Source organism: Lactuca sativa, chromosome 8, assembly GCF_002870075.4.
Source record: "Lactuca sativa cultivar Salinas chromosome 8, Lsat_Salinas_v11, whole genome shotgun sequence".
NCBI classification, from domain to species: domain Eukaryota; kingdom Viridiplantae; phylum Streptophyta; class Magnoliopsida; order Asterales; family Asteraceae; genus Lactuca; species Lactuca sativa.
This window is the reverse complement of record NC_056630.2, coordinates 57257271-57270945: the sequence shown is the minus strand read 5'-3', so window position 1 is coordinate 57270945 and position 13675 is coordinate 57257271. Positions and strand designations below refer to the sequence as shown.

The window sequence follows — 13675 nt, the reverse complement described above, 5'->3', positions numbered from 1 at the left end:
GACAAACTATGGATGCTACACCCTCATGTCTAAAATGAATAGCACAATCTTAGTATACGTTTTTTAATACCATCTACATATACATTAACTCAATAAAATGAACAACTCAAATCAATTCATATCTTCAAAACTCTACTAAATCAAGATATGAAAACATCTCCTTTTTATGACAATCAAGCGTATATCCCTATGAAAAGTCTAACGGTGACTCTTACCTAATATTTGTTTCTTCTGCATACTTTTATTTTAAAATAATTAAAATAAAACCATTGACCATATTTTTCACATAGTGGACGACACTTTAAACATACAACCATTAACCCATCATCAATGCAGGATGACATGTACCCTCTGCATTAAAACTTGTAACACCCATAATAACATAAAAGCTCCATTAATTACCATAAAAACAGATCAAAATTAAATAATAAAAGACTTGTCTTTTAACACTTGCAGTAGCAGCAACTCAGAAACACCCCTTCGGACGGCTCTAATAGCACAAGAAAACCCAAAGGACTCTTCAACAAAAACATAATAAAAAAATATTTAAAAAAAAAAAAAAGACATGTAAATTAAACAAAACCATTGTTTTTCAAGAGGATTATACTCTAAAACCCTTGAAAAACTCTCTTCTAATTGCTGCAAAATTTATAGGCATGCGATATTAAGCGGCTGTTCGTTCATCAATGGCTCATCCACCCTCAATGTGTTCATCCAAGCAAGTTCTTCAGGATTCAGTTCATCAAAATCCCAATCTGGTAATTCACAAGATTCGTTATCTTCAAATCCACAAAGCTGGAAATCATCAAGATCGCCAAATCCGTCGAGTGGTGAAGCGAAACTGTCAAAGAAAATGGAATCCAGCTCCAATTTCATGTCTAACCCTTCACCGATTTGGGCTAGAGTTAAGGTTTCTTCCATCGCCGGAGATCCGACGGCGGCCGGAGGTGGCTCGGGTTTGTTTGCGAGTTTGCTTTCCGCGTTGCAGGTTTCAGAAGCTCCGGCGGAAGAGATTATCTTTCTAGAAATGGAGGATGATTCAGTCGGTGAAGATGGTGAAATGTGAGAAATTACACCAACTGATTCCTCGGAGATGGCTGGTTTTGGAAGCTGAGAAACAGCTGACGACGGAGCTTTGGTGGTGGTGGTGGTGGTGGTGCTTTTGACGATGTTGGAACCACCCTTTGAAGCTTCAGCCATGGCTTCAAACTCGAGTTTTTTGACTTCATAAGCTCTGGACGCTTCTTCAGCAGTATCATAAGTTCCAAGCCATACCCGGCGTTGCTTAAACGGGTCACGAATTTCCGCCGCCCATTTACCCCATTTCCGCTGCCGGACGCCTCTGTATTTGGAGGCGGACGGCGGCCGGGGTTGACCGGGGGTTTTGGTCGAAACTCTTTTTCTCTTCCCACAACTTTTCTCACCGTTGTTGCTATCTTGACATGAACTTTCAGTCTCCTGTTCTTTAGTCGCTGTCATCACCGTCGTACAGCCACCGGAAAAGCCACCGTCGCCGACCGGAATCTTTATTTCTCGGACAATCCGCTTTGACCCAAAGGGTTTTTTGTTGGGCTCATCGTCATCTGATGAATCGGTCAAATCCGGGTCGTAACAGATAACCCGGATCTTCCGCATGAGTTTGTTTGGTTCCATTATCTTCGCTCTGTTTCTCGACTTCTTCTCTTGATTCATCGGCGGTTGTGTTATCGTTTTCAAAACTCCGGCGGCTTTTGCAGCCTCAAAACATACCCAAAACTAAACAAAACTTTCAAAACAAAAATAAAAGCCGGAAAATAAACCAAAATTGATTTAGGGTTTATGTCAAAGGCCCTCTCAAGAACAAGAAAAGATCAAACAACCTATTTATGTGAAAACCACCGAAACACTCGACTCCAGAACAAGTCCTGCAAAAAATAAGAACACCCATTAAAGATCCGCAAACAAACACCCAAAATAAACAGATTTACCAAAAGGGTTTGTCGATTTTCTTACCTTTTTGGCCTCAAACGCATCGAAACAGTCGGAACACAGAGAAGAAGACTCTGCTGGGTGAAACAGCAGAGATAAGAACAGATGAACAACGCAAAAGAAATACAGAGCTTCAATGGAGCCCCAATCAGATTCAATGAACCTGCCGACATAAAACCCAGCTCTTCTTCTCCTTTCTCTCTCTCCCTCTCACACTCTCGCTCTAGAACCAGTTCTTCTCTCTCGCTGTAAACCCCTTTTAGAGAGATTTTTGCAGTCTGGAAGAGCAAAAAAAGAGTGAAACCAAGATGAGATAGACGATATATATAGAAGAAATCAAAACCCTAAGAAAGATGAAAAACCCTTTTCTCCTAATCGTGTAGTCAGATAAGGGATCAGGAATCTATGGCCAAGATTTTCGATAAGAAGAAGGCGACAACTAGTGAGAAATTTACAGAGCAATAAGAGTGAAAATAAGGCCTTAATTTCGAGTACCCACTTGGGTAAAGAGAAAGAAGGAAAAAGGCATAAATTAAAAGGGACTGAAGAAGAACGCAAATCTCAATAAAACAAGGAGATTAATTTATATATAGAAATGCTGCAAAAACATCGAGAATTGCATAAAGAAATGTGATACCTGTGTGTTTTTTTCTCCCTTGGTTTCTCTCTCTCAAACCCCACACTGTTTTCAAGTGGACTGCTTTTTCTTCTTTTACTGTTGTTGTTCACACTCTCGTCAACAGTCGAATTGTATCGAAGGCGATGAGTACACTATTTATAATCGCCTTTTCGGTTAACTTTTGATTTACCAAGGAGTTAATGCAATTCTTTTATTTATAATATCATAATAATAATAATTATAGTTTAAGTTATTTGTCAAACTGGTTGTTAATTAGAAACTAATTTTATCTGAGATCGAACCAAATCATAACCAACGTCGGACCGGACCGATCTTACATTTTACGGAACAGTTTCCGATTCAATCATATAGTTTAATAAGGTTCTCGGTTCTACCTGACGAAACTACGGTGATTTAATGGATCTGGAAAACGACTTAATGGGATTGGGAAGCGACTTTGGAACCGAAGATGAGCACTGACACAGTAAGTGGTTTAGTCCTTAGTTGTTCGGTTCCCGATTCTTCATTTTAGTTTCGATCGGTTCCCAATTCTTTCAGTTTTGGTCTAGTTCATATCGTTTGTAGAATCGTGCTCTTTATGCTTTATGAGCTGTCAAAGAACAAGTGTTTTATCCCCAACAGTTGTCATCGATATGACGTTACTGTTGTGTCTATAAATAGTCGTTGATGTTTAATTTTGGTAAATAAATTTTTATAGTACATGTTGTAAATGCTTTCAATCATCTTACTAGTGAAGCACACTCAACTCTAAATTTGTGGTTTGTTATACTTTATGAGCTGTCAGATAACATGTGTCATATCATATGTAGTTATCGTAGATACTCACAATCATCTGACAATTATTTTGTCTATAAACAGTTGTTCAAATTTATTTTTGCACGTAATGACGTGTATAATGCACCATATCTATTTCCTGATCTTATCTTTTGATTTTGATATTTGTCATGATCTAATGAATAGTAAGATAAACAGAAACATTTAGTAGGAGGATATTGAATATCTCCTCTCATAATCATCCAATTAGTAACACATACTTACCCTTATTTTATTCTATTTTTTTTAACTATTAGGTATTATCATTTGTTGTTCTTAGTTCGTTACTCTTTCATATTCATTTGTTGTTTTAGAGCATCTTCAACCAACCCCTAAATGTTTTTTTTTTCTTTCGTTAATCTCCAGCTTTACTATATTTCCTCCCCCATTTTTAGAGAAATTGATAATATTATTCCAAATATGGAATAACACTATTCATTCCTAAAAATGGGATTGAAGTTTCACTTCTTTTTTTTATTTTATATATTTCTAGTTTGTTTTTATCTACTAGTTTTACTTTAAAATGTAATATGTTAATATTTGTAATATCCAGGTATATATTAAATTACATTAACTAATCATATATGTAAAGTTTAATATTTATATATGGAATTAATATAAAAATTAAATAAATATAAAAATTTGTTGGATTAAGTGTTCAAGCTCAATAATTACTTGGTAATATTTGTACTAATAGTAGAGTCTTTTTGGGTCACCCTCGTAATTCAACTAGGCAAAAAGGAATTAGGAGAAAACAAGTTGTTAATTTATTATGAATTATTAAATTAATTGGAAATTATTTTTGAATTAATTAAATAGGTTGAATATTGATTCATTCATTTAGTAATTAATTGACATATTCCAGAAACTCCCAGAATAATGAACGAATCGATTGTTTCTATAGATAAAAGATATAGATTAATTCAAATAAGGATAATGTTTATCCTTGAAAATATGAATTAAAATGGAGACTATAAATTAACTGTCAAGGGTTACAATCCTCATGATTTTTTTTTGCTCTTTGTAACTGTCTAGCTCTCCCCTCTTTCTTTCTTAGACGAAATCAATAACCCTCATTGGGTTATTGAGATTTTTGAATCTCTCTCCTAAGTAACTCTTTTTGTTAGTTGGTGGTTTAGGTGTGATTTCATTAGGGGATTCCTGGTTTGGCTCATTGCCATATTTTGCAAGTGTGGATGTCATAAGATCTCAATCGAGAAATCAATAAAAACCAAAGGTTAGTGAATTCTTATTAATGAAAGTGGATTGCTAGTATAGTAAAAAAACATACTATATCCTTAAGATACATCATACATGAATACATAAGGTTATTTGTTTGATTTCATTGCATAAAACTAGTGTGTATAGATCATATAAAATCCCAACAAAAATTTGAAACACAATTATAAAAGATTATAATTGAAATATATCTTATAAATGTGATAACATATTATTGTAACGAAAAAAATATAAAATATATATTTATTAAAAACTAATTAATAGAAGAGTATGTTTGACATATATAAGTTACAAAAAGTGAAAATATTGTGAATATACCTTTAGGGTTAAAAATTGAGTAAAAACTATAATATAGTTTGAGATGAAACACTATTTTTCTCATATTTTATTTTATTTTTTAAAGGAAAAATGTAACTGAATACTGGAATATGATTTGAGATGAAACGCTATTTTATATTTTATTCTATTTTTAAGGGGAAAATGAAAATGATCAAAGATGGTCATGGTTCCATATTTTTTATATTTTTTTACTAACTATGAGTTTAAAGTATAAGTAGAAGAATTAACATATTGTAAACAAAAAATCAATACAGCGAACAATGCCATTTTATAGTTTGTTTATGTTTTTTTATCGGTTTTATAAAAGATAAAATTGAACTTATGAAAAATCGGTATTTTAATCCCCAAGAGGGTACATTTCAAGGGCTCTATTTGTGATATTTTTTGTGGTTTAATTTTTGGTTTTGTGCTAATAATTTTGTTGGTATGTAATCAAACACGTATTTTATTACATTTAAAATCATGATTTCATAATTGATTTAGCAATATCTTTGTAAACATATAAGATATGAGTTATTTTTTTATTAGTTTATAATTGTCAACAATATATTTTATAAAAATATATCTTGTTAAATGTTAAAATAAATATATTGTAGAAGTTACATAAACATAAAATTAAATACAAGTTACAACGAAGTTAATAAATATTGTAACAAAAATAGCACATACAAAAAGGTTGAAAGTCAAATATTCGATTAATATAACATTTTAACATTAAAATAGGCATGTAAGTGGCGCAAAAATGTTATTAATCGATTAAAATAGTCGTGATCTAAAGTTAAAATATACTGGAGTTATGTTTTCATCCATATTGTATTTTATTATTTTATGTATATAAACCTAATTATCAAAGGGAAAATTCAATATATTAATACAAACTTTTACTATTACTTCAATATCCTTAAAAACTTTTAAATTACATATATATCCATCAAAAACTATAAAATTTACATACCTATCCAAAATCATACTTTAACTAGAATTATATCAATTTTTTATTAAATATTATATCTAGTATTCGAAATTATATATTGGTTTACCAAATTACCATTTCCTAATTAATTTCCAAATTAAATCAAAAGGCATATACATATCATATCTCTAGTTCGATTAAGGGGCCTTCGATATTGGTCTATCATTTTCTTCACTACGTACATAATATCCATTAGTGCTTAATTTCGCATCTTCTTCATCACAAGTATTGTTTGATTTAGGGGCTACCCGACCGTTTGTATCACTTACGATAAGCAAGAGATTTGCTAGAGCTCCGGGGGAGTTGGATTGTCCTCTAGATGTCGAGATTGTTGATGATAGGTTTGTTCAGGTTGCGAAGGTTCATCGGGGTTGTACTCTCTAGTTATTCAGCGAGTAGTATCCAATTAATTTGGTTCTCATTCCTTTGTGTGGGAACAAGGTTATCGTAGGCATGGATTGGTTAAGCCCTAATGGGGCAGTGATCGACTATGAGCAACATTTAGTTCGGTTTCGGACCCCAAGTGAGGGAGAATTGGTGATTCATGGGGAGAGACCACGACGTGGGCCGATTTTGTGTTATGCAATGAGGGCCAGACCCTACCTTCAGCAGGGTTGCTCGGGTTGTGTCACCTTTGTCATAGATACCTGGGATAAGGGTAAGGCAACAGTGGATGATGTGTCGATTGTGCGTGTGACACCCGTCAATTTCTGGTCAAGTCAAAGTCAAATAAAGTCAACGAGTCAAACCGGTAAACTCAAATAGTGCTTGCATGATAGGGCGTACTCTATGTTTACTAATGTACAAACTCTTTATCATAATACTAAGTGTCACTCGGAATTTCATAAGTTCATAAATTCAAACCCCTAAGCGAAGTGAGTGATGCATCGACTCGATAAAGCACTATTATGTACCTCTCGGGGGCGTAAAACACTCATAACAAGGCATAATGGGGTTTACGAACCTTGCCTTACGGGGCCAAACACTATTGAAGGCCACCGACAAAGTCTCTCTCAATCTCTCTCACTCTATCTCTCTATCTCTCTCTCCCAAATCTCTCTCAACTTTTTCATAAACATTTGTACCATCCCGACATTTCAATTAGTTGAAAACTCCTTAAAACGGGAAGAAAATACGAAAAACAACACAATAGGAGCGAGACCCTCTCAAGAAGTGAACCCTCCTAGGCCATTTCGCTTCTGATACCCTCATGCCTAGCCGAGAAGTTTCACCCTTAGCCTCGAAACAAAGCCCCTCTCGCTTCGGACACCTTCGTTTGGCAAACCAAGGAATTTGGCCGTGTCGACCGGATTCGCTTTGGACTTAGGATGCGAACCTCACTTTCACTTAGGAGCCGACCTTGGCGCAAACCTACCTTCGACTCAACGGCTCTCGCTTCCAACCTTCCCTTCGCGACCTATCTTCCCACCCTTGCAGGTTCGCTTCTTAAGCCCGGTTTTTGCCCACTTTCACATTTTAAGCCCGTTTTTGACGTTTTTAACGCGAGATTTTCACCAAATTCATAATTTTAACATTTTAAACCCTTTAAACTCACATTTTATCCCCATTTTGTAGATTTATTTAATTTAAATCATATTTTACTTAGGATAAAATATCAAGAGTACATAAGGGTACTCTTTGACTTTCTCATAAAGTTATCATACCAACCACTCTCATACCAACTTCATGACAACTTTATGTCACTATTCACATTTAGCTAGTCAATTCATTTAGCTTATTCAACACTCTTTCCATTCAATCAAACTTTATGAACAAATCCAAGGGATTTGCTTTACTTCCCCAAGATTTCATTCACTATCACCAAAAGCAAAGTTTCTCTTTCCCTTTCTCTCTCTCTCTCTCTCTCTCTCTCATTCTCAGTCACGATTACTCCAAGAAGTTCTTGGGCTTTCCTCCCTTTGATTGGTAAGTATGTTCTCTGAACTTCTACACAGTCTTCATACAAATCGTGATCATTTACACAAATATTCACCTATTTGTTCTTAGGATCTTCAAGTGTTCAAGCACCTTTCAAGTGTTCTTCACTTGAAATCCTTCATCTTCAAACTTCCCTTCTTCATGAAATCATAGAAGGTGAGTTCATACCCCTACATTTTTATGTTTTCATCAAGTTTTATGAGGGAAATACAAGTTACAACACCCAAAACATATTCTAAATTAAATCAACAACTTTCAACAGAAAAGTTATGGTCTATTCACGAACTGTTTTGACCGTCTTAAACATAATATTTTTCAAAACTGTTTAATATGCATTTAGTTCAGGTTTATAAATTTCTAATGACTACTTTCACACGTTCATACGATTTTTCTACAATTTATGGCGATTTTTACAAAACTGCTTATCACTTCAAAAATGATTTCGAACCAGTCTGTGAAGATGGACATTTTCACACTGGTTAGAGACCCCTAAAAATCAAAATAAAAATTATGAACAAACTAGACACATTTTCTAAACTCTTAGAGTTTGCGGGTCTAGTTTTTGACTTATATTGATTTTTCTACAATTTTTCTAAAAACAGTGTCAGGAATGTTAAAACTTGTAAAAAACAGTGTACAAGTTTATTAACACTTTGTAACATGTTGAGCAAAGTGTACAATCATGTTTAGCTACATATTAAGTGTTTTTAATGCTATTTTACTTTCACTTAACAGAGTTAGTTATTCATAAGGGTTTTCATCCACTACAACATGTAGGATAAACTATAATAGGTATAGTTTGTGGTACAATAACACTACAAACATACTAAGGAAGGTACACATATGATAAACTATAATAGGTATAGTTTATGGTACATTAACACTACGAACATACTAAGGGAAAGTTTCACTCACTTTAACGTAAACTCGTTAAATCCGGTTGTGAGACACTACTTCATTGTACTCTTAGAGTACTGTTTAAAGCCCTGTATTATAACCATAATCTCTTGTAGGGAGAGCATGATACTTGTGTATAGATCTATATTGGGAGTGACATTCATGCACCCTAAGTTGCTTACAATACCTAGACCAGCAGGTCTGGGGTAACAAATGTCAAAACATTCTGATGCTTGAAGAACGTCGTAACATGCTTACTATGTCAATTGCATGGTTATAATAACTTACATAGGGAAACAACGACACATATAGTTTACGGGAATTTCTACATTCATAAGGGTTTTATTCATTTAAAATTGCACTTACTATCATAAGTATGGAAGATACTTGTACAATTTGGTCTTTGATCTTTAAGACTACGACTCAATCTATAAGGAAAAATGTTGGATTTTTCTTGAGCACACATTACAATTACAAAGGAATTAGTTCAAATTACGCATTGCTATATTGTATCCAAGAACAAACACTCACTTTCATCGATCTTAGGGTAGTTAAGACTACATATCGCCTATAATGGTTAGATTCTATCTATAATTGCTACGTGTATGCGGTAGGTTTATATATAATTTTAGACTCAATCAACTCGGAAATGGTTGGGAATGCCTTAGATCCTATTCCTCGTATGGTTGTGGACTTAGGGCAGACCCATTATATTCGACGGTTTATTCGATCTTGATTCTTATATGACCTATATACGCTGGGGGATTATAGAAGGAACTTATAGGTCTTCCTAGGAGTACACTATTTTATGACACAAAAGCTCACGTAAACGGGGTAACTTAACCCGAGAGCATGCATACATAAGGGTTGTATCATCATAAAACTACATTGCATTGTTTTCAAGTACAAAACAACTCTCATTTTGGAAATCATGCATCCAAAGGGTTTTATACAAATTTAAAATCTACGTAATATTACCACTCAGGAATACGATGACATTTATACATTTTGGTCCGAAGGGACTAAAACTACATTCCATTTTTACTAAGAAAATATAGGATTTTCTGGAGGAACATACGAACATTTCAAAGAACAAAGAACTTATTTTCTAAAAAAAAAAAAGAATACTTATGAACTCACCAACTTAAATGTTGATACACTTTCAAAATTACTTGTATTCTCAAGAAACCAGTAGGCAGGTACACGCGCAGGTTTGCAAGATGACGGAGCATAATAGCTTTTAGTCTTAGTTTTTACTATATACATTTGGAAGTCATTCAAGCTATGTTTCAAATACAATGTAAACACTATGGTATCAATACAATGGTTGTTGTTGCTTTGATTACTATTATTCAATTGTGATTATATTGTACATGACGTCCTCCACCCCCGAACGTTTCCGCCGTCTCGGTTTGGGGGTGTGACAGTGCGTAATTACCAGAATGTGTTTCACGGGGATTTCCCTGGGATGCCTCCGAAAAGGCAGGTTGAGTTCAAGATTGATCTGGTTCCTGGGTTGGCTCCTCCCGAGATGCACGAGTTGTCTACACAACTGGAGTAACTGTTAGGAAAGGGATTTATTTGACCGGGCTGTTCGCCTTGGGGAGCACTGATTCTATTTGTGAAGAAGAAGTATGGGTCTCATCATATGTGTATCGACTATCGGGAGTTGAATAAGGTGACGGTGAAGAAACGTTATCCATTCCCGAGGATTGATGATCTTTTTGACCAGCTTTCGGGTGCATCTTGGTTCTCCAAGATTGATTTGCGATCGGGCTATCATCAGATGTGGGTCAGGGATGAGGATGTGTAGAAGACAACTTTTCGGACTCGATATGGTCATTATGAGTTTGTGGTGATACCTTTTGGGTTCACCAATGCTCCAGTCGCGTTCATGGATCTCATGAACCGCGTGTGCAGACCGATGTTGGATCGGTCTGTGACTGTATTCATCGATGACATCTTGGTTTATTCCAAGACTGAATAGCACTTTAGGGAAGTGTTAGAGACGTTGAGAAGGGAAAGACTTTTTCGCAAAGTTCTCCAAGAGTGAGTTCTAGTTACGCGAGGTGTAGTTTCTAGGGCACCTTGTCAACCAGAACAGTATTATGGTCGATCCGGCCAGGGTCGAGATTGTGATGCAGTGGGAGGTTCTGAGGTATCCATCTAAGATTCGAAGTTTTCTTGGGTTGGATGGTTATTATCGGAGATTCATCCAAAATTTCTCCAAGATAGTTGTTCCTTTGACCCGACTGACCAAGAAGACAGTTGCATTTCGCTGGGGGCCTGAGCAGCAGGCATATTTCGAGACTCTGAGACAGCAGTTGTGTGAGGCGCCGATTCTGACCATGCCAGATAGTGTTGATGATTTCTTGGTCTCTTATGTTGCTTCGATCACAGGTTTTGGGCAACGTTGATGTAGAGGGGTCACGTGATCGCTTACGCTTCGAGATAGCTGAAGCCACATGATGTGAATTATCCAACACATGATTTGGAGTTGGGGGCCGTTGTTTTCGCCCTCAAGATTTGGTGGCATTACCTCTACGGGGTTCGTTGTTTACACTGATCACAATAGCTTGAGGTATTTGATAGATCAGTCGAATATGAATACGAGGCAATGTCGATGGTTAGATGTGGTGAAGGATTATGATTGTGAGATCCTTTATCACTTGGGGAAGGCCAATGTGGTGGCTGATGCTATCAGCCGCAAGGCTCCGATAAGAGATATATGTTTGAGGATGATCATAATTACTACATTGTTGGAGCGGATTCATGAGGCTCAGGCCGAGGCTATAAAGGAAGAGTACCGGAAGGTTGAATTTGACCAGAATGTTGACTTTGACCAGGGGTAAAATGGTCATTATACCCTAAGACAGATTATTGGATTTTGACTAAGTATTATTGTGATAATAATAGTCGGGAAGTCGTGGGATCAGCCGTTAGAGTTTCCTTACCATGAGATTTTGCAGTCAGCTTTACGAGGTGAGTTTCCTCTTGGTTTGAATGGGTCGAAGGCACCAAGGTTGGCCCGTATATGTTATGCGTATTGATTAGTAGCTGAGTGTGGGCGAGGCTCGTATCTCATAGATAGTTGAGTGTGGGCGGGGCTGGTATCTCATAAGCATTATTTGAGTATGGATATAGGACTGATTGATAGATATGATTATACTTGTTGTCTGTGTGACACTTGTATGTATGCTTGCAAGCTGAGTGTGGGCGGGGCACGTATCTCATAGTTATCCGAGTGTAGGTGGGGCCCGTATCTCGTAGTTAGCCGAGTGTGGGCGGGGCCTGTATCTCGTAGTCAACGGAGTGTGGACGGGGCCCGTATCTCCTTGTTAGTGGAGTGTGGGCGGGGCCCGTATCTCCTTGAGTGTGGGCGGGGTTCGTATCTCCTAGTAGCATGATTATGTGTACGCTATGTGGTAGTTTGGGGAGACTCACTAAGCTTCGTGCTTACAGTTTTCAGTTTTGGTTTCAGGTACTTCCGGTAGCAAGGGGAAGAGCTCGGGATAACTACAGTGCACACACCATTTGTTTAGTCTGTGATGTTTTTACTCTGATATGTTTGACAAATGTTTATGATATTTTGAGATACATGACTTATGATTTTTATTTGATGAATTGTTACCTATGGTTTTTTTAATGATTTAAAATGAAATTTTTAGACAGTATTTTTGGGATGTTACACTGAGGTTCAAGGTCCATAAATTTTGCACCTTTATGGTTTAGAATCGCCCATGCATGAGTTTATGTGCATTTGGTGAAAGTATTATGCTATATCTTGAAGTTGGGTCTTTATGGGGCATGCAAAGTCACCAAGTTAGTGACCTTATGGTTAAAGACTTTTATTAGGGTTGATATTTGTGATTTGGACTTATAGACTTAAGCATTAAGAGCTTAAAGCGAAATTTAGCTTAATGAGTAGGTATGTTAGGCGTACAAGTCTGTACGCGTAATGTACACGTCTTTTTGCATGTACGCTTGGAGTACAGCTAAGTACGCCATGCATACTCAGTCAGGTGGTATTTTGCATCTTGGGCTTTGAGTTTGGGCTTTCTTTTAAGCTTAGGTGTTTGAGTTCTTTTTGGTCCATTTAATTGTAAGTGTTGTGGACTAGGAAAAATGGATGGGCTTTAGGGTAAGTCCCATGTAAGGGGTTTGGGCTCAATTTGGAAAATTAGGCCATAATTGGGCCTCGGTTGATTAATTGGCTTTTGGGCCCTTTAGATTGTGAGTTTGGGACTTAGTCTTGGACCAAGCTAGGTTAGGGATAAAATGGTCTTTTTACCCTAAGTATGGATTTGTGGTTTTGTATTGGAACCCAACTGTTAATTGGGTGTTATTTAGGTATTGATTAACTCGGGGATTCGTTGGACCAGCAGCCAGGGATTTTTAGTGAGATGCAGCAGTCGAGGTGAATTTCCTCACTGGGTTTAGCAGGTCTAAGGCACCAATTACGGTGCTATTGTTTATGTTAGGATGTTACGAGTCTGCATAACCCTTGCATGTGTTATGTGTTGCTATGCATACCGAGCGGGGCTCGATGCCCGGCGAGGCCCGATGACTAAAAAATATGCTATTCTTTTATGATCATTGTATGTGTTAGCATGATTATGTGATATATATATATATATATATATATATATATATATATATATATATATATATATATATATATATATATAGTGGGCGAGGCTCGATGCCGGGCGGGGCCCGATGGAGGGCAGGGGACCAGTATGTGTTATATTTTGTATGGTATGGGGTAGTTTGGGGAACTCACTAAGATTTGTTGTAACATCCCAACATTTACGACCAAAAATTTCATTTTAAATTAAACAATTACAAAACCATTTGTTTTTTTTAAA

The 13675-nt window shown here is 36.3% G+C and overlaps 1 protein-coding gene across 2 annotated transcripts; it reads right to left on the bottom strand.

The window, feature by feature from the left end:
* Nucleotides 1-378: 378 nt before the first annotated feature.
* Nucleotides 379-2696, bottom strand: LOC111916840 (ethylene-responsive transcription factor ERF118). 2 transcript variants are annotated; one of them, XM_052766000.1, is made up of 3 exons: nucleotides 2606-2696; nucleotides 1993-2246; nucleotides 379-1904 (listed from the first exon to the last, which is right to left on the bottom strand). In XM_052766000.1, exon 3 carries the CDS (start codon nucleotides 1690-1692, stop codon nucleotides 649-651), a length of 1044 nt encoding a protein of 347 aa, XP_052621960.1. In that variant the 5' UTR covers nucleotides 1693-1904; nucleotides 1993-2246; nucleotides 2606-2696; the 3' UTR covers nucleotides 379-648. The 2 variants fall into 2 exon arrangements, with proteins under 2 accessions (XP_052621960.1, XP_052621959.1); XM_052765999.1 differs by lacking the exon at nucleotides 2606-2696 and having other exon boundaries at nucleotides 1993-2526.
* Nucleotides 2697-13675: the final 10979 nt, after the last annotated feature.